Source organism: Argiope bruennichi, chromosome 2 (genome assembly GCF_947563725.1).
Source record: "Argiope bruennichi chromosome 2, qqArgBrue1.1, whole genome shotgun sequence".
Lineage (NCBI taxonomy): Eukaryota > Metazoa > Arthropoda > Arachnida > Araneae > Araneidae > Argiope > Argiope bruennichi.
This window is the reverse complement of record NC_079152.1, coordinates 2,651,539-2,673,878: the sequence shown is the minus strand read 5'-3', so window position 1 is coordinate 2,673,878 and position 22,340 is coordinate 2,651,539. Positions and strand designations below refer to the sequence as shown.

The window sequence follows — 22,340 nt, the reverse complement described above, 5'->3', positions numbered from 1 at the left end:
TTCCGGTTAGAATACCAAAAATCACATGCTGCCTGTAAATCGCGTATAAACTTCGGCGAGTTCCGACTATATTATCAGCTTTCGTAATGTTATGAAAGCCGTAAAGTTGTATTAAAAAAATTCGACTCGAATAAATAAACTGAAAACATCCTCGTTCCAGATTTTTAAAAAACAATTAGATGGGAAGATCCATTTTGCAATCGACAAACTCTGTTCAACGTCGAAAGCTTTTTTATTTCTACAATGAATGACTACAAATACGGCAGCGTGATTCTCAAGTTCACTTCTATACTAAATTTTGAATGTAATAAAAAAATTTTTTAGTGAGAGTGACACTGATATAGAACGGGGCATATTTTTATAAAAATACTTGAAATATTACTGAAAAAACGCAATTCAGAAAGTATTCTCTAAATATTTCCCATCAACTCTAATACATAATTGATCTCTTAATAATGTCGTGGTGTTCTCCTCCAGTAATGGAAAAGTTTTTTTTAATGAATATCTACTGTGAATTATAGCAAATAATGAGATTCGGTCTTTAGAAAGGCTAGGCAAATGGAGAGCAGGTAGTTTATGACGATTCCTTAGTTCAAGTCTTCGAAAGGTTGAAACATCACTGGCGAATTGAAAGATGATGTACGACAAATATGCACTCGTGTGATATCACGAATGTTCTTCAAAATGTTGGACAAAATCTGATAGCATATTCTCTTAAGCCACGAGAAGGATCGTGTGCAGACAGATCTTTTGGACCCATCATAGGGTAAATCACAGCTCCTATTTTCGTTTCTGGCACTAACAACTTGCCTATAGTCCCTAAATCCTCAAGCTCAATTTTGCACCTTTTGATTCTTGTGTCCAGGCATGTGCCTTCCTGCGTCGTGCTTGAAACATTACTGAACTCGGTGTACAACAGATATCGCACCAGAGCGTGGCACAGTTGTTAGTAGTTGGTCCAATCGTTTCAAAACAGACTATTTAACTGTGCTGTAAACTGTGGATTATTCTCGCTATTAATTCCTAAGGGCTGGAGAAAAATTTCAATAATAATAAAGATATTTTTTATTTAAAAAATAAACAATTTTGTGTACGTGTTTGGAGTAAACCAACAACTTGCACGTACAGGTCTACTGTTTATTGAGTAATAACTGATGTGCAGGAATTTCCCCCAGCATTTCAGTGTCGCGTTCAGCCACTTTTTCATCATTTAGAAACTTATCTGGTTTTTCCGCTCATTCCAATTTTGAGGAACATCGGCCATTTATTGCGCAGTAGACCCTCATAAAATGCGGTTCACGGCCTTCCACATAATAAAAAATAGCATAGCACGGCAAAAGCTAAACAAATTTATGTACGTTCAAACATTTCTGTGATGTGTGCTGTTGTTTATCCTCAAAAGATTTGACATATATCATATCTGCTCCAGCAGGTTGTTGACCGCCAAAAAAATCTATAATAATAAGGGGATCGGATGTTAAGATGTCCCTTAGAAAGTCCGATGCAATTCAGAAGCTGGATGGTCACAGCATTTTTTACAAATGGGATGGATTTTTCTACCATTTTCAAAGGAAAAAACTTAAGGTGGTCAGTTTTTAGTCTAGCCAGAGCAGTCTGGAAGAAACGGCCACATTTGATTTCCAGCTCAGTGATTTGTAAATCTGGATATTGCTGATAAGTGTAGTAATAGTTTTTTTTTAAACAGGTTACATTTGCTTTTCAAAATTAATGAATAAAAGAAAGACAAAGCGAAAATTATGAGAAAGAATTACATTCCTCTAACGCGAAATACATGATTATTTATCGCGTTGCACGAGAACCAGCCTATATTATCGTCGCGCAATACGGATTCATTCGAAACAGCAGCGCATAATACGGGAGTCCAGTGTATTAGTTCAGTGGCAGCTAAATTGCGTTTCTGCAATAATAATCACTTCGACAAGATTTACCGTTGCAAACATCTCCCCAAAAGACAAAACCACAACGAAGGGTTTAACCGAAGAGCCTCGACAAAATCCATCATCGCCCCGGAAGCCGCAGAGCGACCGAAGCCAGTAGTTACTGGAAGGAAAAAGAAAGGGAATAATAAAAAAAAAAAAAAAGGAAAAAAGGGATGGAGATGGAGAAAGGAAAAGAAAGAGGCACCCTTCTCATCACCTGATTGCACGAAATCTTTCCACACGTGCAAAACAAACAGAGAACCGGAACTATTGAGAGAACGCGAACTGAATGCGAAATCTGTTCCGGGCACCCTTCCCTCATTCCCCCTTCTTAGGTAATGAGGAGAGATTCGATAAATCAGAACGGGAAGAACAAAATGAGGAAAGGGGGTGCGGGAGGGGGAGCAGTGGGAATGCGCACGTGGTCGTAGAAAAGGTGGTGGTGAGGGTCAAGAAAAGAGGCAAGTTCTGTTTCCCGAGATGCCTTCATCTTGGAATGTTTGCATAAAAAGAAGAGGATCCGGGTCTATGCAAAGTACGAAAGGAACTTGTTTTAATCATAACGGTGAAGGAACATCTTTTGACCATATAACATTTCCTGCAGATTGCTTTAAATTAGAAATTCACCTCATTTAAAAAAAATATATGTGTGATTCTAACAAAAAATATACAGGGTTCCAAGAAGTACCATCATAGATTTGAAAATGTCTACGGCTGTTCTTCGGTGGAAAATTTTCCTATAAGTGTTATAATTTGAGGGTTTTTAACTTGATCGGGTCCTGTTACGGTAAATGTTTGTTTCGGAATTATTTTGCTTTATTAAAAATGTATTACTTAAATATTTTCACATTTAATAAATGCGATGTTTCTTATTGTGACATTGTTAAAGATATTTTCATTATTAATAAGTGGAGTAAAATGTTTTTATTATTCTACGAAATTCAGTGCATTGTTTCAATGTATTTTGAAACTGGCGAAAACCTTTGAGGAACCTCTTAATTTTGAACCGCGATCAGATGACGAGAACGACACCTGAGCCACCACCACCCTCTTCAAACTACCACACCACACCAGCGGGAGGACGTTTGGCCCAGACTGGATTATCAGTACACCAGAACCGTTAACATGGGGGTTATTCGGTGGAATCGGGTCACGAAACTGGAACCCTCCGGGTCCGCAGCCAAGATCTTATCACCAGGCCACCACGGTCCATGTAGAATATGAATCATTGAATCACCAAAATCGATAAATATTAGTAATGAATTTTGCAATATATATAATATATTATGCATAGTTCTTGATGTATAAATTTGTATTTCAGCTTGAAATTGTGATATTGTACCTGAATATAATTAGAAAACATTAATCAGAATTTCTTGTTTTCCGCTGTCCCGCCGAACGGTTATCCGGACTGCCCAGAATGCCAAGGCAGTTTGAGGGTAGTTTATTTGTGGTTAATATAATAAGTTCGCAGTGAAAAAAGCCGACTCAGCTGCAATTGTCTATCGCATTAACATTTTAAACAAAAACATATGCATACGGATTTTAAAGATAAATAAAGAACATTAAATCAGAAAAAGTCGGTAAGGCATGGAATTGTCAAAACTAGATTGTTTTAATTTTCTTTTAAATTTATTAATTAATAAATTGTAATTGGGACAAGTATCTTAAAATAACAGTATTTCAAAGAGTCGAGGTAACTGCCGCTTTAGTTATATTAACGTCCCGTTTTAAAGCAACAAGGGCTAATTTGGGACGGAACTCGTCATTTTGAACCGCGATCAGATGACGAGGACGATAACAGAGTTGACGTCCCCTCTCCAAACCACACCTGCGGGAGGACATTTGGCCCCGACGGAATGAGCGTGCACCAAACCCGATTTACACGACGATTCCGAAGCCTTACCACCAGGCCACCGCGACCCTATCGAGGTAAACACCTCTTTGTAAGGGCAACCAATGACTGGAATATGGAGGTTGTGGTGTCTGTTGCGATCGCTGGAGAAAATATTTCACACTACCACGGTTCTTTTAAATACGCGATTTTAAAATCCCACCTCTGACAAACTGGGGAGTCGGAAATATAAAATTGAAAGGATTCGTAACAAGATCCACATCCATTTCACCCCTTGAGTCCTTTCACAGAAAAAGCGTAATCGTCCTTCATGATTTTTTTTTTTTTTTTTTTTTTTTTTTTACGACATAAGCTTTCAGAAATGCACGTACATGAAAAGAAATTGCTTATCGAAACAATGGCTCATTTTCTTCAATTGATTGCATAATACACTTATTATTAACGCATCCAGTTCTTAAAGTGGTGTCATTTCGTGAATTCTTCTGCATTAATGGATTAAAATGGCTATGATTCAAATTCATTGATGAAACCTTTTCTTGAAACTACTATTCTGATATGGAAAAGAAGACGACTGAAGTGGCGTTACTGTGAATCCATTTCTACCGATCGCTTATTCAAAGCAAAGGCACAATGAATACGTCACAATCCTCCACTCCCTTTCTTGGCGAATTATTCCGAGCGCAACCGAATCCATAATGGGCGTGCCTGTTGGCATGCAAATTTCATGCCAATAAATGGGAACTTCATGAAGAATCCCGATGAATGCGAAGTGTATTGATAAGCAAATTGAGAAGGGAGTTTGTCGAGATATGGCCATTGTTTCTCACAAGGGTGGATCGACGAACAGAGCACTCCCGCTTGCCTCTAGAGGCTCGCATACTATGAGTTCGTTCACAACATTCAAGACATTGAAATTTTATAAGAGAAGATAATTTAGTATTGGTTTAGTGCAGTACAGTAGTACTTAAAATGTGCATCTCGGCACACTGGAGAATTTCTATTTCCTCACGAAGTTCAACGAGATATCTAGTTTTTCATTATCTAATTATCTTATTTCTGTTCTAGTTCGGTTTCACAGATAGCGATTTCAATTAGCATTATTAAATTCGATTTCAGTAGCTGTTCCAACTGCACTGGCAGAAGCAGAAGAATATAATATGAACTGGCAACTTATTGAAAGAAAATTATAAATGTAATATCAACCAAGAAATATGAGTGTTAAGTATCCATTCATATATACCAAAGCTTCACTTGTTGAGCTGACTTTTACTCACCTGAATTGGGTTCCCCGGGCTTCATGTTGGGCCTGTCAGAGGCCGCGCCGTCCTCCGCTCTGACTAGGATGGCATAGGCCTGCTTTTCCTCCCTGTCAAATTCCACCCGGGTGTAGATTTCGCCAGTTTCCCTATCAATTGAGAAGAACTTGTCGCCGTGGTCTTTCGACTCGATGGCGTAATAGACCTAAAGGGAAAGAAAATAACATAAGTTAAATATAAGCATAGAAATATCATCCTTAACTGGTCCGGAAATTCTTCATTTTTATCTTCACCGTTTAAACTCTTCGACAGTCGCAATATTTACTAGATAGGACTATGATACAATTGCCAAATTAATTTTTTTTTTCAAGAAATAACCAGCCAAATCTGTGACATTTCGACTACAACCCTTTGGAGCGAAAATTGAATATCTTCCAAGCAGAATTTTGTTTTAAACAGATATCTGATGTGGCATCATCTAGACCAGAACTTCCAACAGTTGGCAAGCATTTCGCGAACTTTATGGCAAGATTGCTACACCGAACCAATGACTAATGGATAGTGAGATGCTCTCTCCTAGACTAAAATAAAGTCGAATATAATCAATCAATCGAGAGACCACGGCCATCTTTTTTTTTTTTTTTTTTCATGCAGAAATTTACACAGAGTAAGTACAATAAAAACTTACAGTGAACTTCCTTGAAGAACCACGTGATGCATCTGCTAAGAAATTTCGATAAAACAACAGTCCTAACGTTGCTTACAAAATATATTTATAAAAAAAACATCACTGGTTTGCCATTGCATATCCTAGCCTGAGCTTCAGTTGGGTGTTGTCAAAATGCGTTCAACAGTCTATTGCCAGATCCCGCAAAATTACCTCTTCGAACCGAAAGCCTCGAACCCACTCTGAAAGAGTCTCCCTCCGCCCTCACCTTCCTTCTTCGCTTGCTTGCTTCAACAAGATTCTGATCAGCCTGAACCGAGATCCGAAGAGAAGCGGGGTCAAGCTCAGGAACCGCAGGACGTTCAGGATTTTAACTCCTTAACGTTCTCAACTGACTTAACTCCCGTTCTAGCCATGAAGTTTCTTACATCGGAGTTTAAAATAAGCAATTCTGCTTGCTCAGAATGAATGGAGTGAAGGTTTGTAGTGTGGTCTGCTCTTTTTACTGTTGTGGCTTGTTGTTTAGAATCAAATTGTGGACTGCTTACGTCATTTCGTGTAATATTTAATTATATATTTATAAATAAAGAATTAATAAATCAAAACATGCTGATTTTTAAAAAGGGAATTTAATAATTATTTTAGGAAATATTTACTATCATTTCCTAAAACATAAATATAATTTAGATTAAATAAACCTTAAACGAAAAAAAAAATGCTTTTACTGATAAAAATAAAGTAGAAATTAATATTTCTAAACTAAGAGTTCAGAATGAATGAAAAAATAAATTTCTCCAATCTATTGCGCAGAAACATTGCGCATCGGTTATTTAATAATAAATTATTACGTGAGGATTAAGTGATCCCATTTTTCTCACACGCTTGATTCTCTTCTCGTTGTGGTGTGTTGAGAAAGTGTGCATTGACTAAATGAAATTAGCAAAACTACAGCACACTAGTGATGTTTCAACTCAGCTCTTTAAAACTTCACGCTGAATTGCTTTAACAGGAAAATTAAAGATGATCTTAAAAGAATGACCCGCATTGTCAGTATTAAATTATTTGCCAATCGCTACTTATACTAAAGATGAACGAGTGAGTGTGTCTATGTGTGTTTCTCGGCACTCTACAAGGGAAAACCATTTGGCATAAAGGTGCCAAACGTAGCACATAGTATATACAAGGGAGGAAATAGGAACGGTGGAGATTTTTTTTTAAATTTGATTAAAATTTTAATTAATTAAAACTTAAGCTAATTGTTAGCACTTTGCAGCAACTACCAAAAATATTAAAGCACAAAATTAATTTTAATGTCATTTTAAAATTCAAAAAAATTATAATTTCAATGATATCAACTTTTTGCCGTTAAAATTTCTATTTTTAATTTATTCTCAAAAAATATTTTAAGGTATTTTCCAACATTATATTTCACATAAAGTGAAAATAAAATTTTATTTGCACGAACACGTTATGTAAAGGCGAGAAAGAATTTTTTTCCCAGTGTATTACCATCACGATGACAAAAACTCCAATTAAAAGGTAAACTTTCTCCACTCATTAAACCTGGAAAACTATAATTTTAAGCTCACGTTTGTATGAAATGAAATATGATATTTTCTAATAAAATAAATGAAAGAAAAAGTTTTCTGTGAACTTATAAAATATCTATATTATTAATTCAATAGTTCTGTATGATTTATATCAAAAAAGTATCCATTCTATTCGTGATCCCCGAAGGTTAATTTCTAAATCGTTAGTATTAAGATGCACATACATAGATTAGTATTAGATATCTAAGACGGAAAATGTTTTGAATGAAGTAAATAATTATATTTTATAGTTTTAATCAATAAATGCTCATGAAATGCAAATTCTAAACTTTTATACTAATTCACTGCTCTGTGACTCATATTTAATAGCATACTTTTCAGAAACTAAAAATTTAAATAAGAAGAAACATCCACTCATTCGCGATGAAAACTTGAATATCATTCGCATGATTTTGCAGAAGGTCGCCAACCGGCGCCAAAGTCTGGAAGGCCTAAAATACCAAAATTGTTGATCGTCCCAGAACGCTGATATGCAGAACTTCACACATCGGTCAGATTGGAAAATTTCGGATTTAAAAATTAAGAATGTTAAGAATATTTTACTGAATATGATTCGTATGACCGAAGGACTCTTAAGATTATAAAGTCTAAATTTTATAAATTTAGACTTCATCATTTTTTTCAAAAATTCATTTATTGACTGAAACAAAATAAATTGCTATTATTTAATTCATTTAAATCTTTTTGAAAGTAAAACCAAAGTTTATAATGAAAATTAAAAAAAAAAAACTTTTTTTGGATAATCTTTTGTGATATTTGATTGCCTAAATTATAAGAAAATTACTCTTAAGACTTCAATAATGTACGGTTCTATTTTCTATACTCATATTTATAAAAAAAAGTTTAATTTCAACAAAAAGAAGCTATATTGTTTAAAATTCAATTACCTTAGTTTCAAATTATTTCAGATTTCGGGGGAAATATTGGAAAACTAGGGAAATGCATAGTAAAATGAGCAGAACGGTGTAAAGCTTCTAAAATACTACTAGTTAGTTGTATGAGTATTAAAATTTAACTAAATCAAAATTATTTTGCTGAAGAAGACATTTCAAGATAACACAAAATTTTTAATTGAGAATGTTAGCAATTAGGTAATCATTTGGTAGTCAAAAGCGGCTAAGAACTAATTAAAAAAAAACTTGGATATCGTGCTATTTACATTTCTTGTGCATTTTGATGAAGCGTGTAATTTATCATCCACTTATATGCATAATTTATTCACATAAGTTTTATATATTACTTAAAATTTCAGATAAACTTCAAACTGCTGTGAGGAGGGGGGGGGGCAATTTTCATTTTACGTTTTCTCTCATTAAATGCATTTATGGCGACATCTAGTGAAGCTCTCAGAAATGAATCTGCAGAATAATTAAAATATCGCTCAGTTATAAATATTTCTCATGGTTAAGAGGGCAGTGGATTTTGAAAAAGAAAAAATAAACGAAAACGAGCAATTTTATTTTAATCGTTTCATCATTAAAATATATGTTTATTTTAAATTAAAACAGTGTTATAAGATGCACTGTTCAATAAAATAAATATTTTAAGCGTTAAGAGGAAAAAAATATACATCTGAATGATTTTCCCCATAATGATATTGTAATTAGATTTAAATATCATTGAAATGTTCCAGGTGTCTTCATTTTTGAAGAAATTAAAGGAAATTGATAATAAAACATTAAAACATTAAGCATTAAAACAAAATGGGGCATGCATTTCATATTTTGCTTTTTTTTAGCTAGTCAAAAGTCAATATTAGTTCAGAAAAACATAAAATTCCAATGAAAATCCAGTACGTGTGCATAAAAATATTTCTAAAAAATCAGCAATTAATTTGAATTGAAATATCATACACAATTTTGTTCCAACTAAATTGACATTGGGTAGTAAGAAAAAAAAATAATAGAAAAAGTTAAAAACTAAGACGCCTAGAATATTTTGAAATTTTTAAAAATTATATATCTTTTAAACTTTTTTAAATAGTATATTTTGTTCTAAAATGTTTTTTAAGAAATTTGATGTATTTATATTTTAATACATAATAAAAAATTTCATAACCCTGAATGAATAACTCCCAAAAGTGTCTCATAGAGTCAACTGTCCTCTTAAAACTGTTTTTGCGCATTGATTTCTAAAATAATTTTTCTATTGATAGAAACTACGCTAATTCTAATAGATATTTTACATGCTTTTTTTTTTTTTTTCTTTTCTCTTTGAACGGGGCAAAAGAATCCAACCTCTTATCAACGATCCCATTTGCTCTGATAACTCAACTTCCATTTAAAATTTTCCAAATTTGCGAAGAAAGACGCGCCAATAAAAATCCTCCTTTTTATCGGGCTCATAGCTCAAGGGAATGCAGCAGTCGCAGTAATACCCTCCTCGACAACCGACACTTCCAATAAGGGGTGTTGTCCTCCAGGATATTCATTATGCAGGACATCCTGTCCGGGGAAGTTGATGGATTGGCCGCTTGATTGGTCCGCACCTCACCCCCTCGAGGTGTCGGATTGGCTGCCAGAAAATTACTTCCAACTCACCTGCTACTTTAAGAGTTCACTTTTTCCTTCATTCTTCACGGTTTAATTATGGCCGAGGAGAAGAAAGGATTTCCCTCGAGGACCAGAGTTGACAGCGGAGTTGGGACGGAATTTTTCAGCATTCGCTTCGAAAAGCGGAAAGTTTGTGAATATTTTCTTTGTACAAAGAACATTTGTAATATAACCACTCGTTGATAAAATAAAAAAAACTAAAAATACTATTTTCAAAAGAATTGGAAAGAAAAATTCCTTTTTTCGAATCTTACAATCAACAAAGCAATGCAAAATTAAAAGAAAGAGGACGTACCAAATTTGATAGCCAAATAAAATCAATAATATTGATTTCTTTAATCTTTTTCTATTAACTGATTAATTCAACTCAGTGTACAAACTGAAACTATTTTTTCTATCGGAGGTTTTAGTTTAATTATATTAACTTCCCGTTTGAAAGCAACACTTAGGCTATTTTGGGATGGACCTTATAATTTTGAACAGCGGTCAGTTGATGAGGACGACACTTGAGCTGCCCCCCCCCCTCCACACTTCCACACCACACCAGTGGGAGGAAGGTTTGGATGGATTTAATGTGCACCAGACCATTTTATACAACGATTCTTCAGTGTAAACGGGGCTCGAACTTGAAACCCTCCGGTTCAAAGCTCAGACCTTACCACCAGACTACCCTAGCCCTTCTTCCGCATCTCAAAGATCAATTCAGTTACATTTAGCATAATAGTTTTTAACATCTCACATTATTTTATGGCCGAACTGTATTTTTAAACACCAAGATACTGAAAATGAAACCAGGGCCGACCATAAGAGAAAATCAGACAAATCTCGAATCCAATATGAGCTGGTCGGCTGCAGAGAGCTCTTACTCATCATGTGGAAGGGGAAAAGAGAGGGAGAGAGCCTCAGAAGAGTGGCAGATGCGATCAGTCACTTTTGCCCATTAAGATTGATTATTTGAGCTAAAACATTGTGAGGATTGCAATACCGTAAATGATTTGTTACATTGAAAAACTACGACATCACGATAATCAGAGCGACAATTCGTGGATTAAATAATGGTACGAAGCTTCCCTGTCGGGGCTTCCGAGCGATTGACTCATATGACGTTTCAGAAAAAAGATCTTGTATGGAAGGAAGATCTTCAATTTTTAAAATCTTCAGAATTTTCAGAATCTTCAATTTTTTGTTATTATGGATAATTTGATTTCAATTAAATTACTTTCCATTACTAATCGGTTTATTTTTTAAAAAAAAATCACTGATTTAAATTCAATTCTAAAGATGATTAATCAACAGAATTAAATTTAATCAATAAAAGTTATCTGGAATGTTAAATAAGTTGAAAATGACAAAAAGAGAAAATTTTGCATCCAAAAAAAAAAATCTCTATAATTTAGCCAAATTGGAGTGACTAAAATTGTACATTTTTGCATTTCTTTAATCTAACACTTTTCTACAACTTTAATCTAATAAACTGAACAATAATTTCCAGTTTCAAACAAATTAAATTGTTATTTCTTGCTTTGTTTATCTAACGGAGCGAAAGGGAGTACTGAAGACAGTATTTTAAAATCAAATTTAAAGTAAGATCAAAAATATTTCGCTGTTATCGAAATATTTTAATCGTACAATTGTCTTTTAGTCCGTGTATTATGCCTGCAAAGCGGCAAAATACAAAGAAATGTGCATCCATTTTCAAAGTGTTAGAAGAATCAATTGGGCATTGCAACGAATACTACTTCAATGGCTAAATCAAACAACATTAAAAATGACTAAAATTTTAAAATGGTTATTCCCAACCTGTTTTGAAGAATTCCTTAGAGACAGAAATCCAATGCCATAGAATTATCGGTTTTTCCCTGCATCGTTTTAAACATTTTAAGCATTGTCATATTACTTCTTCAATTAATTAAACTGTCTTCTATTAAATTCCAAACTACATTGTAACCATCATTTTTGTAAAATACAGTTAATTATTTAAACACTGATAAAAAAAATAATTAAAAATTATATTCATTTACATTGAAAATTCACAGTCAAAATGAGCGCCAATCTTGGCAAAGATAGTCAGTGTCATTCAGAGTTTAATTTAAATTTGGTTAGGTCCTACATTATAAAAAGCTTCTAAGGGTATCGAAACGGTTCAGATTTTTCCAACTTTTCTGTCTTAAATCGCAAGAGGGATCTTAAAAATATGTATGCCAAACGATTTCTTCAATACATTTTAAATCCCTTTCTATATCACCACTGGGCAGTTTAATCCTTTTCTGTGCAAAAGAAGCGGCCTTTTCCGTGAATCAATCGGTGAAAAAGAGCTATATAGCAAAAATCCTTTAGAGTAAAGGTTTAGCTTAAGCTTTTGCAGAGAGTTTAAGAAATACATTATTTACTTCCTGAGCTAAAAAATAATTGCATTTCAATCCACTCTTTAAATATTAGAGTTCTATTGACAAATAACATGAAATGTTCATTTTTTTTTTTCGCATTTTGAAGCATTATAGTAACTGCAGAATATATCTAAATGAATAGATTACTTATTCTTTACTTCAGGAACTACAGAACATATTGAGAAATTATTATACCAAATTTGAATAAAAAATATTCTCTTTCTTTGTTATTCTTTAATTTATGAGGTTTTTTGTAAGAAAATGTTGCCAAAAATTAGAATTGGAGAAAATAGCATTTGAAAATGTCAAATAACATTAAAAGATATATAAATGCAAACATAAAAATGAGTGTAACTGCCCCAAAAATGGACCAAATTCAAAGATTTTATAAAGAAAACGTTAAGAATATTAAATTTCATACTTTTCCAAAAAATCTTCTTTTCAACATAGTCACCTATTTAAACATTAAGCGGCCTTTCAACTGCATTACGGTTTACAAGATTGTTGGTCATTTTACTTTATTGCACTTTAGCATTCGAAGTCACCGTCTTCTTCTGCGGCACATTCAATAATTAAAAGCGCAGAGGTGCACGATCCTCTTCTACATTTACGGATCTATGTTGTTTTTTTTAATTACCGGTGCAAAGAGAGATAAATTAGCACCTAAAGCATTAGGGCCAATTAGCGTGGTCGATTAAGGCAAGAGATTGCATTAATTCCCACTAACGATGTTATCCGACGTTTACCGAGCTCGTTACGATTTAGCACGATTTGATCGAAGGGAAGACGTACTCAGATCCATTCTTTTTTTTCTTTTTTTTTTTTTTACTCATATCATTGGAGACGCTAATGAATGCCTTGTAAGGGAAGAAAGGTCATTTTCGATCAACCAGAGGACGTGTACAGGGCAGCCAAAGCCAGGGTTAGACCAGATTTGGTCTTTCTTCGCATCACTCGCTGTAGCAAAATTTTGCTTTGCTTTTCTAGTTTTATTATCATTCATGATTGTTAGAACAATTTTATACACTTCACAATCTTTAACGAACTTTGGATATCACATTTTTCACCATTTAAAATGCAAATTTTAAAGCAAATGATAATTGTATATTAACATATTTTTGTGTTCAGATTGATTTATGAAAGAAAATTCAATTCATTTTATATAAAGCTAATTTAATAAATTAATAATTAATTCTAAAAATCAAAATATTCCATTATGATATGCGATTTAGAAATTAATATCTAGATTTTTGTTAAATAAAAAAAAAACCTTAATTTCATTAAGTTATTGCCAAATATTTAATAATTAATATTTAATGTCACTTAATAAATATTAAAAGCCAACACAAAATATTCATTAAGTGTTGGTACAATACAATCTGAAATGAATAACAGTTAATCAACGGTTAATTTGATTGCCAACTAATTATTATCATTTAATTTATCTGTATTTAACTCATTCATAAACAATTAGATCGCCATTTTTGGTCAAACCGTTTATCAATATATTTTGTAATTTTTAAATAAGTAGTTTCACAATTCAGAAATGGCAAAATAGCTTTTCTTGGACTTTTAAAAATGAATGAATCAAATGGTAGTTATATTTCTCAAGTTCTTAGAAATAAATATTTAATGAAGCATTTCTTAAATGCAGTGAAATAACATTATCACCGCATTTGAAAAATTCCGGCACAGTGCAAATATTTTTGATATGTATACGAATAGTGGAGAAATAAGATTCAACAAACTTTCACGACGAAATGGCAGAATACAGTTGCCTACGGCCACGCGCTTCCTATGCTATAAGAGTATTCTGACTTTTGTTAACTTTCTTCTTGTGAAGAAACCCCTATTTCTTTCTTTCGCTTATTTTATAGAATGTTTTGAATTACAAGGAGACATAAACAGGTTTGATGTTATATAAAGGACGTCCCAGGATTATTGAGATAAACTTTAAGTGGAGATAGAGAACATTACAAGGATTCAGATTTGCATAGCAACCCATGGCTGGAAACGTCTTAGGAAAGGAGTATGACAGGTACAAGAAACGAAGAGACACAAGATTGAGTTCATCTGATATAGTTATTGGTCAAGATATTACATCTGATGTGGTAGTTGATACGTGAAAACGTCACAAAAGTTTTGACCATTGCTAGCGATGCATGCGCTACACCGTCGGACCATGGATTGGTGGATTCGCTCAAATACACTTGGCTTTTGTTGGATATCCACAGCAGAACAGACGATTCTTGCAACCAGATCCATTTCGGAGTCCTCAGGTGTTGCGTACACAGCACTTATCAGTGCATTTCAAAGAAAGAATTCCATTCTGCTTAAATCCGGAGAGCTTGGTGGCCAAGGAATCAGTCCACTATGCCAAATTCATCGGTGACTAAACACGATTCAAGACTTCATGAACACATCTGCCATGATAGGTATGCGATCCATCATATTGAAACCGCATATGGTGCCTGACATGTTGTGCGACAAGGTCAAGTAAACTTGATAGCATTTCTTGCAAAAAGATGAGATAATCTGCAGATGTTAGATGGCTACAAGTAAGGCTTCTCTGCAGGTGATGACAGCTCAGACCACTGCGGCAATGCAGGTTTGTTTCCCCCAATACTTTTCTGAACAACGCCTTCTAGCGCCAAAGGAAGACATTTCCGACCATAGGTTGCTATGCAAATCTAAATCCTTGTGATGTATCCTACCTCCACTTAAAATTTGTCCAATAATCCTGGGACACCCTGTATAAAGGTGTCCAAACCCCGTTTTCAGACATAAATGATGTTCAACTTCCCGCTCAAAACAATTGTAGAAGTGAAGATCAACCTGTTATCAAGTAATTAACATCGTTCGCCATTTATTCAATTCGTTTCGCGTTGAAATAATTCATCATATCCAGTTTAATAATTCATCACATCCAATCAGGTTAAATTATTGAAAAGGAAACGAAGCATGGTATAAACTTATGTTTCCAGATTTGCTGATTTATAGTTAGAATGGAATAATAAAGATTTGAATGATAATATATGGTTCAGTCAGTATTCATCTGACTTTTCTTTTGACAAATTGACGATTCTAGACGCAGAAATTCATGATATATTTACGAATTTGGCTAATGACATTAATATTGTGGGATTTGAAGAATATAAGAATAAACTGGCGATTTTCAGAGCAGAATATTTTATTTTTTTTTTGTATCCCAAATTTTAATACTGTTACAGCAATCAACAAACAGAATGGTATGCCTCTCTGATTTCGTTATTTGCTATGACATAGTCATAAAATCAGTATCGTTGGAAATGACTTGAGGAGATAGATTTGTTTATATCGACAAACTGACTAATATTTTTTTTCTGTTTTTGTTTGTTTGTTTTGGTATTTATAACTTTAAACTGCATTTCATTATATTTGATATTAACACGAAATCATTCCATACTCAGCTGACGTAGGGACATACAAATACGCATATAAGCTGCAACTGCACATCCGAAAATATCTATACTTATATAAAGCTCAGTGTGTGTGCGTGTGTGTGTGTGTGTGTGTGTGTGTTGGCGTTCTACAGGCCAGATCGTTTGATCTACAGCTATCAAATTTGGTACATGTATACCTTGGAGGTCGGTAATGTGCACCTGGGGTCCCTTTTTTTGAATTTTTAATTGGAATTTTAATTATTAATTAAAAAAATAACTTTCCTGCCAAAACATTTTTTTTTTTTCATTTTGCTCACCGCCAAATGAATAAGGCTTCAGTTTCTTTTCCCACACTAATCAGGCTAGGCTTAAGATTTTTCGGCCGATTATTTCAAACGATTCTGTTTATTTTCTTAATGTTTGATGCATTTAAAATTAAACATTGTTAATTAATCGAACTTTTAGATTCATTCTGAAGTACTTTTGAATTAAAATAAAACCGAATAAAGGAAATTAAAAATTTCTAATCTGCATAGCGTTACTCCAACTGACGTAGAAAAATTCACGCAGTTGCGTTACCGTAACTGGCGTTGAAAATTCACGCATGCGCATTGTGTTCTGATTGTTGACAAAAAATTTCAATGGATGTTGACTTGAATTAAATTATTTTTAGGTTAGTTGTGTGCTATTGTAATTAAATAGTATTTATGTTAGTTATATATATTTTTTGCATATGCTTATAGTTTTAAGCACATCGGTTTTTAAGTCGTTTTTTTAACCTGTTTTCGACCGATTTTTTTAAACGATTCATTTTATTTTCTTAGTGTTTGATGCATTTAAAATTAAACATTGTTAATGAATCGATCTGTTCATGATGAATCTGTAGAAAATTGTGTTGACAAATTCTTGAGATATAACATAAATTAAGAAAGATGTTCTTTAGTGCCCATAAAGTTTAAACGCTCAGTGACTCTGTTATCAGTAATCATATTATAAAAAAAGTGCTTTGTTTCAGTAAAAAATATTATTATATTAATTGCAGATTAATTCGTTCCACTTTAATTTAATGCATAAATTCTATGAGAACTAACAGAAAATTAGAGAGATACATATTACGTTATGACAGAAGGCTTATAATATTATGAGTGAATTATATAACTATCAAAGTTTGAAGTTTTAAAATATTTTGATGAAGAAGCTATTAAAGTAGAAACTACATAACATATTTAATTATTAAAATTTTGACGAAGTCTTAAGATTGGCGAACCGGCTGTTCGCCAAAAGCTGCTAGTAATAAATAAACCAGCAAAGAATTGTCCTTTTAAATTTTTGAATATTAATATAATTTAGTGCGTTTTGTCGTTTATATCATAATAAAGAAAACCGAGTATAGATTGCGTGTTTCATTCTTTTCCTCAATTGAATCCTAAATCCGATGTCAATCGACAGCAAATTTTTAAATCCACACCAACGTTTACCACAAAAACGTTTTAGCGAATTCATTCTAAGATTTCTTGCAGATCAGAGATTCGGATTCTGAAACTACTGGCTGGATTTCCTTCACCGACTTGTTTGCGTTTTCAGGTAATCGAATTCTCATGGATGGTCTCACTTTTGTTGAAGTACTTCGTGCAATGATTTAGCAATCGTGGCATGAAATTTCATATTTGTAAATTGTTGCCTTTTCGAATTCCAAAAATGGTTATTTCGGACTCGCGATGGTCTGAAATGAGAGGATGATAACTAAGTAGCGATTCCGACTTGAGGGATGGATCGCGGAGTACATGAACTCGAAGTTCTTGACCTCCGGAACTATCAATGTTGAGAGAAAATTACCAATTAGATGCAATTACATAAGAAAAATATTGATATCAGAAGAAAATAAAAACTTCAAATACATGACACAATGAAGTTTTTTGCAGATGCGCGGAGAATAACAGAATATAAAAAGGGTGGAGAGAAAAAGGTTAAAAATGTAACGTAATAGAATTTCGAAAAAATCAGTCCGAGAAAGGTGTCATGCCTGGCAAAGCAAAGAAAGGACTAAATCCCACAAGGAAGCAGTAGAAAATATAGCCTACAACAGCTTTCACACAAGGCTAACAATTGAGCGCAATGGGAAGCCACGCCTATTTCAGGAATATCACGTGATCCTACTGGAAGAATAGCAAATGGTTCAGAACAACTGCCATTGCCCCGTTGCGGTCACATGATCTTCCTGGCGTATGCGTGGCCTTCTTTTTCGCCCAATAGTTGGCCCGCTTCAGTGAACAGCCAATCAACGAGCAAGAAGGATGGCCTACCTTGTTGTTGGGATAGGTGCCGTCTTTGTCCACAGCCTGCACCTGCGTGACCTTCGTGTTGGGTGGCATTCCTTCCAATACTGTCTCTTGCTCCCTCTCGATGAAGAGAGGGATCTCGTCGTTCACGTCTTCCAGAACGATGTACACGGTAGCCTCCGAAGCCAACTGTTGGATGCCATTATTCTGTGGAAAAGAAAAAAGCAATTCTTGTATAACTAAGCAATAATTCATTCGCGTATAATTAATTAATTAACGCACTTTTACCGAAAATCAGATTTTTTCTTATTTTAATTCTTTTTTTACTTTTTAGTCTATCATTCATATAAATATTATGAAATGAGAAATCAGTTCCCCCCCCCTCCCAAATTTACCAACAGACGATGCCACTCGCAGGGAACCAAAATTTAAGTAAATGAATCGATTGAATAAAAAATTATATTCTAAAAATATTAAATTGATCTAATGCCAATGAAAGCATAGAAATGTTCAGATTTCAAAACTACTGCATGAGGAAGTGTATGATTCTAAAATCCTATCTATGCAATTAAGAAAAACAAATCAAGTAATATAAAAGTGTTTAAAAGCATCGAATGGAAACACGACCAGTACACGCGCGGTCGGCATATTAGCCTTGCTTCTGTTTACAATCAAATGATTTGTAAAAAATGAAACGAAATAAAAGAAAGCTTTATTAAACAGAAAGATATAATGCCAAAAATAATAAAGAGAAAAACCTAAGAGATAATACTAAAGAGATAAAATAAAACGTACTTTAATAAAAGATAAAATAAGAAGAAATACTTAAACTGTGGAGATTCGTCAAAATCTCCAATTCGAATTTCTTTCTTTTGATTACACTAATTTCTCTATACTTCGCACGAGAAATAAAAAGGAAGGAATAAATTGTTTTTTGTTTTGGAAAAACAAAAAATAAAAACAAAACTCCCTTTCTTTCTATCGATCAGATCACTTTAAGACCATAATACACCAATTTTCATTTACATAAACAGCTGAATGAAATTTGGCTCTTTTCAGTCATTGTAATGACATACACTCGAATTTACAGACGAGGCCATTTCTTTGAAGAATGGATCTACGAATAACTATCGCGTTCAAGCTGACTACCTGCAGACGGATTTGGCCCATAATCTGCAATTTTAATGACAAAACCGCATACCAAACCTCATCTCTCTAGCTCATTGCGATTTAAAATGACTGCGTGGACAGTGTTTAAATGATCGTGTTGAAAATGGTTCAGTTATGGCAGTAAATATCGATTTGTAGTTAGAAGCTACAGATTTTTAAAAAGTCTTCCAGAGAAGCGATTTTATATATTTTAATTCCAAATAAAATTTCCCACTGCAGAAATTTTCTCGAGCTCCTCATTACTGTCAGACATTTGGGCAAAATTTCACATAAAATTGACAAGGGGAGTAAACATTTTCAATTTAAATCTCGAACTATTTTATAATTACTCCCGATCCACCAACAAAATGATCAGATTTTTATGTTCGGTTCTAATGAGATACCGCCAGCGGTTGCCAGGTTTCGGTTGTCATTCAGACTTAATTTTCCTTAGAATCGTTTGGCCGTTGTCATAGCAACGCAATCTAATGAAACTTTTTCTTTTTTTTCCCGGGGAAAGCGAATTCGCGAGCAATCTTATTTTTGCGCTCAATAAATAATGAGCCGGGAGGTTTATATTTTGGATTGGACATTTTGCTGCCAATTTATTCACTTTCAAATTATCTGTCAACTCGAAGGTATTTTTCCCGCGCCATTTCTCCGCGAGAATGGGCCACAGTTTCTTTCTCGTCGCTTCTTTCTCTGCTGTCGAGATTACGCTGCGTTTATTTTGTTGGAGGAATGTGTTGTGTTGTCAAAGAGAATGAAGCTTTGAAATATTCTTTCGTCTGTATCGAAAATACTCAATTGCCGTTTTGGCCATTTTAAGGCTAAATGTGGGAAATCATGTCTTTTTTCACCCCTCCCTTTTTCTTCTTCTTTTATTTTTTATTTTTATTTATTTATTTTTTTCCCAAAGCAATTCCAAAATTTTTATTTCCTATTCACTTGCTGTAATTTGACCTTAAAGCGACTTTTTTTTTTTCATAAAAAGATTTAAGATTTTTTAGAAATTTATTTTATTAAATTTTACAATGAACATCAGCGATTATGTGGTCCAGTGAGCAGCGCTGGCCTGATGCTCTTCTGAAACGGGGGGGGGGGGGGTTCAGGTTCGAGATTCGATTCTACCGAAGAACAGTCGTGCAAGGGAGTCTGGTGCATGTTAAATCCGTCGGGGCCAAATATCTTCCCACTGGTATGAACGTTTGGAGAGAGGGGTGTCAGATGAGATGCCGTCCTCGTCATCTGACCGCTTTTGAAAATTACGAGGTCCATCCCAAAATAACCCCAGTGTTGCTTTACTAAACGGAACGTTACTATAACTGAATAATGTTGTTCAACTGATCCGCATTCATAAGGCCTGATACCCTTATGAAAAGTTATGCTTAAAGATGTATTTAAAAACAATCGGGCCTCTTTATCTAACATTCTACCCTCCCAACCCCCATTTGAAGTCCGCATAATCTTTTCCCCACGAACTTTTAACGCAAGATTAAAATACAGCCGCAAATTGCTACATCTATATTTATAAAAGGAAACGGACATGTGTGTGCATAAGTACGCGCAGAACGAAGGGAAATACTCTTTCAGAATTGACAAGGTGAGAAGATGTTGTTCTTCCTGGTAGTGAGGATGGGGGGGGGGGAAGGGGGGACTACAGATAAGGTAAACTGAGTAAACCGAGAATTTACGTTTCAGAGGGTAATAATACAAGAAATATTACAACTCGCCAAGCAAAAGATTCAAGGATCAATCTGTCTGAGAGTGACCAGTGCAGTTGTGGTGGGATTGGCACCGCACTCCATTATGCTACGGAATGCATCCTCACATTCTCTTGGCATATGAAAAAACCATCGCCAAGCCATGAACAAGAATGACTGAAAAGAGCCGCCAGCAACTTCCTCTCCGGGCAAAGAATCCATAGGATAATTAAATTCATCAGCGAAAATAGAGATATATTCTTGCCTCCCTAGCTCTCAACATTAAGTGTTATACTCACAAGAACTAAGGAGGAAAAAACGCACCACAGTTTTTTCACATACATTAGCATTCAATAATATCTTTCAAAGTGATCTACTTTATAACCATTAAGCAAATTATTTTTTATTTGTTTTTAATAACTGCATCCTCATCTACTTTGTCACGATAACAAATGAACACAAAATTTATGTTTTTTTTTTTTTTTTTTTTTTTTTTAAATACATAATATATCCTTCTGCGAATTATTATTCCAAATAATTTTTCAAAGAAGATCTTTGTAAGCGGTTTCATTTTATTATCATTCTCATATGCTTGTAAATTCTCTACATAGTTATTTTTATTTTTTCGACTGCAAATATTTTTGTATTTAATAAAATTCCTGTAACATGCCAATCAAACCATTCAGTGACCAGAATGATTATGGATATGGGGTTATGAGACGGCGTTCTGTTCTGTAACTCGCCAAGTTTTTCTCTAAATATAATGAAAGTGGCGATATCTTCCGTAACAGAACCCACGATGCATGTAGGGGAAGAGTTATTATTAAGAGAGTTATTAAGTTATTACGATTAATAGTTATTAAGTTATTACGATTAATAGTTATTAAGTTAATTAAAACTATTTTCACTAAAAGTACCTCTGAATGTAACTGAATTCTATTCCGGAAATCATATTTTTTTATGTGCATTTTCATTAAAAGCTGACAAACGGCAACTGAAAATCATTTAAATAATATAATATATCTCAGTTAAATGATTTAATAATATAATTCATAATTTAATAATTTTAAATTGATAAATCTGAAATCGTCACGCCTTTTTTTCTCCGGATTCATTTTGAATATTAGAATTTTCCCAGAAATTTTTTTTGACTTAGGCTTTTGAAGTATATATTGAAAATCAACTAAAATTTCATTCTGATTTTCTTTTCCATTAAAATTTAATTTGACATACAGAAGTCATTCTTGTTGAATTTAAGAAATCTCTACATTTTAGCTTACAAAAGACATTTTTTTACCGGTTTATACGAACCTTTATTATAAAGTTTATTTTTAATAACGATTTTATGTTACATTCATTTCAAACAGCAATAATTTCGTTAGCTGTCACTAATTCAAAAAAAAAAAAAAATTACTTTAAACAGCAAATGGAATTTTATTTCATCATCCGAAATAGAATTATTACACCATTTTAAATGCTGTACCAGCCGGCTGTTCCAAGAATCATGAAAATTATTTTTA

General features: G+C 33.7%; 1 protein-coding gene across 7 annotated transcripts in view; it reads right to left on the bottom strand.

Annotated features, from left to right (window-relative positions):
- LOC129960609 (neural-cadherin-like) overlaps positions 1-22,340 on the bottom strand; it is a 726,863-nt gene that overhangs the window by 468,318 nt on the left and 236,205 nt on the right. For all 7 annotated transcript variants that reach the window (XM_056074153.1, XM_056074136.1, XM_056074161.1 and 4 more), the window contains 2 exons: positions 17,993-18,175; positions 5,070-5,256 (listed from right to left, as the gene is read on the bottom strand). In XM_056074153.1, the coding sequence (XP_055930128.1) occupies positions 5,070-5,256; positions 17,993-18,175 (370 nt within the window). The remainder of the gene's footprint in view (positions 1-5,069; positions 5,257-17,992; positions 18,176-22,340) is intronic.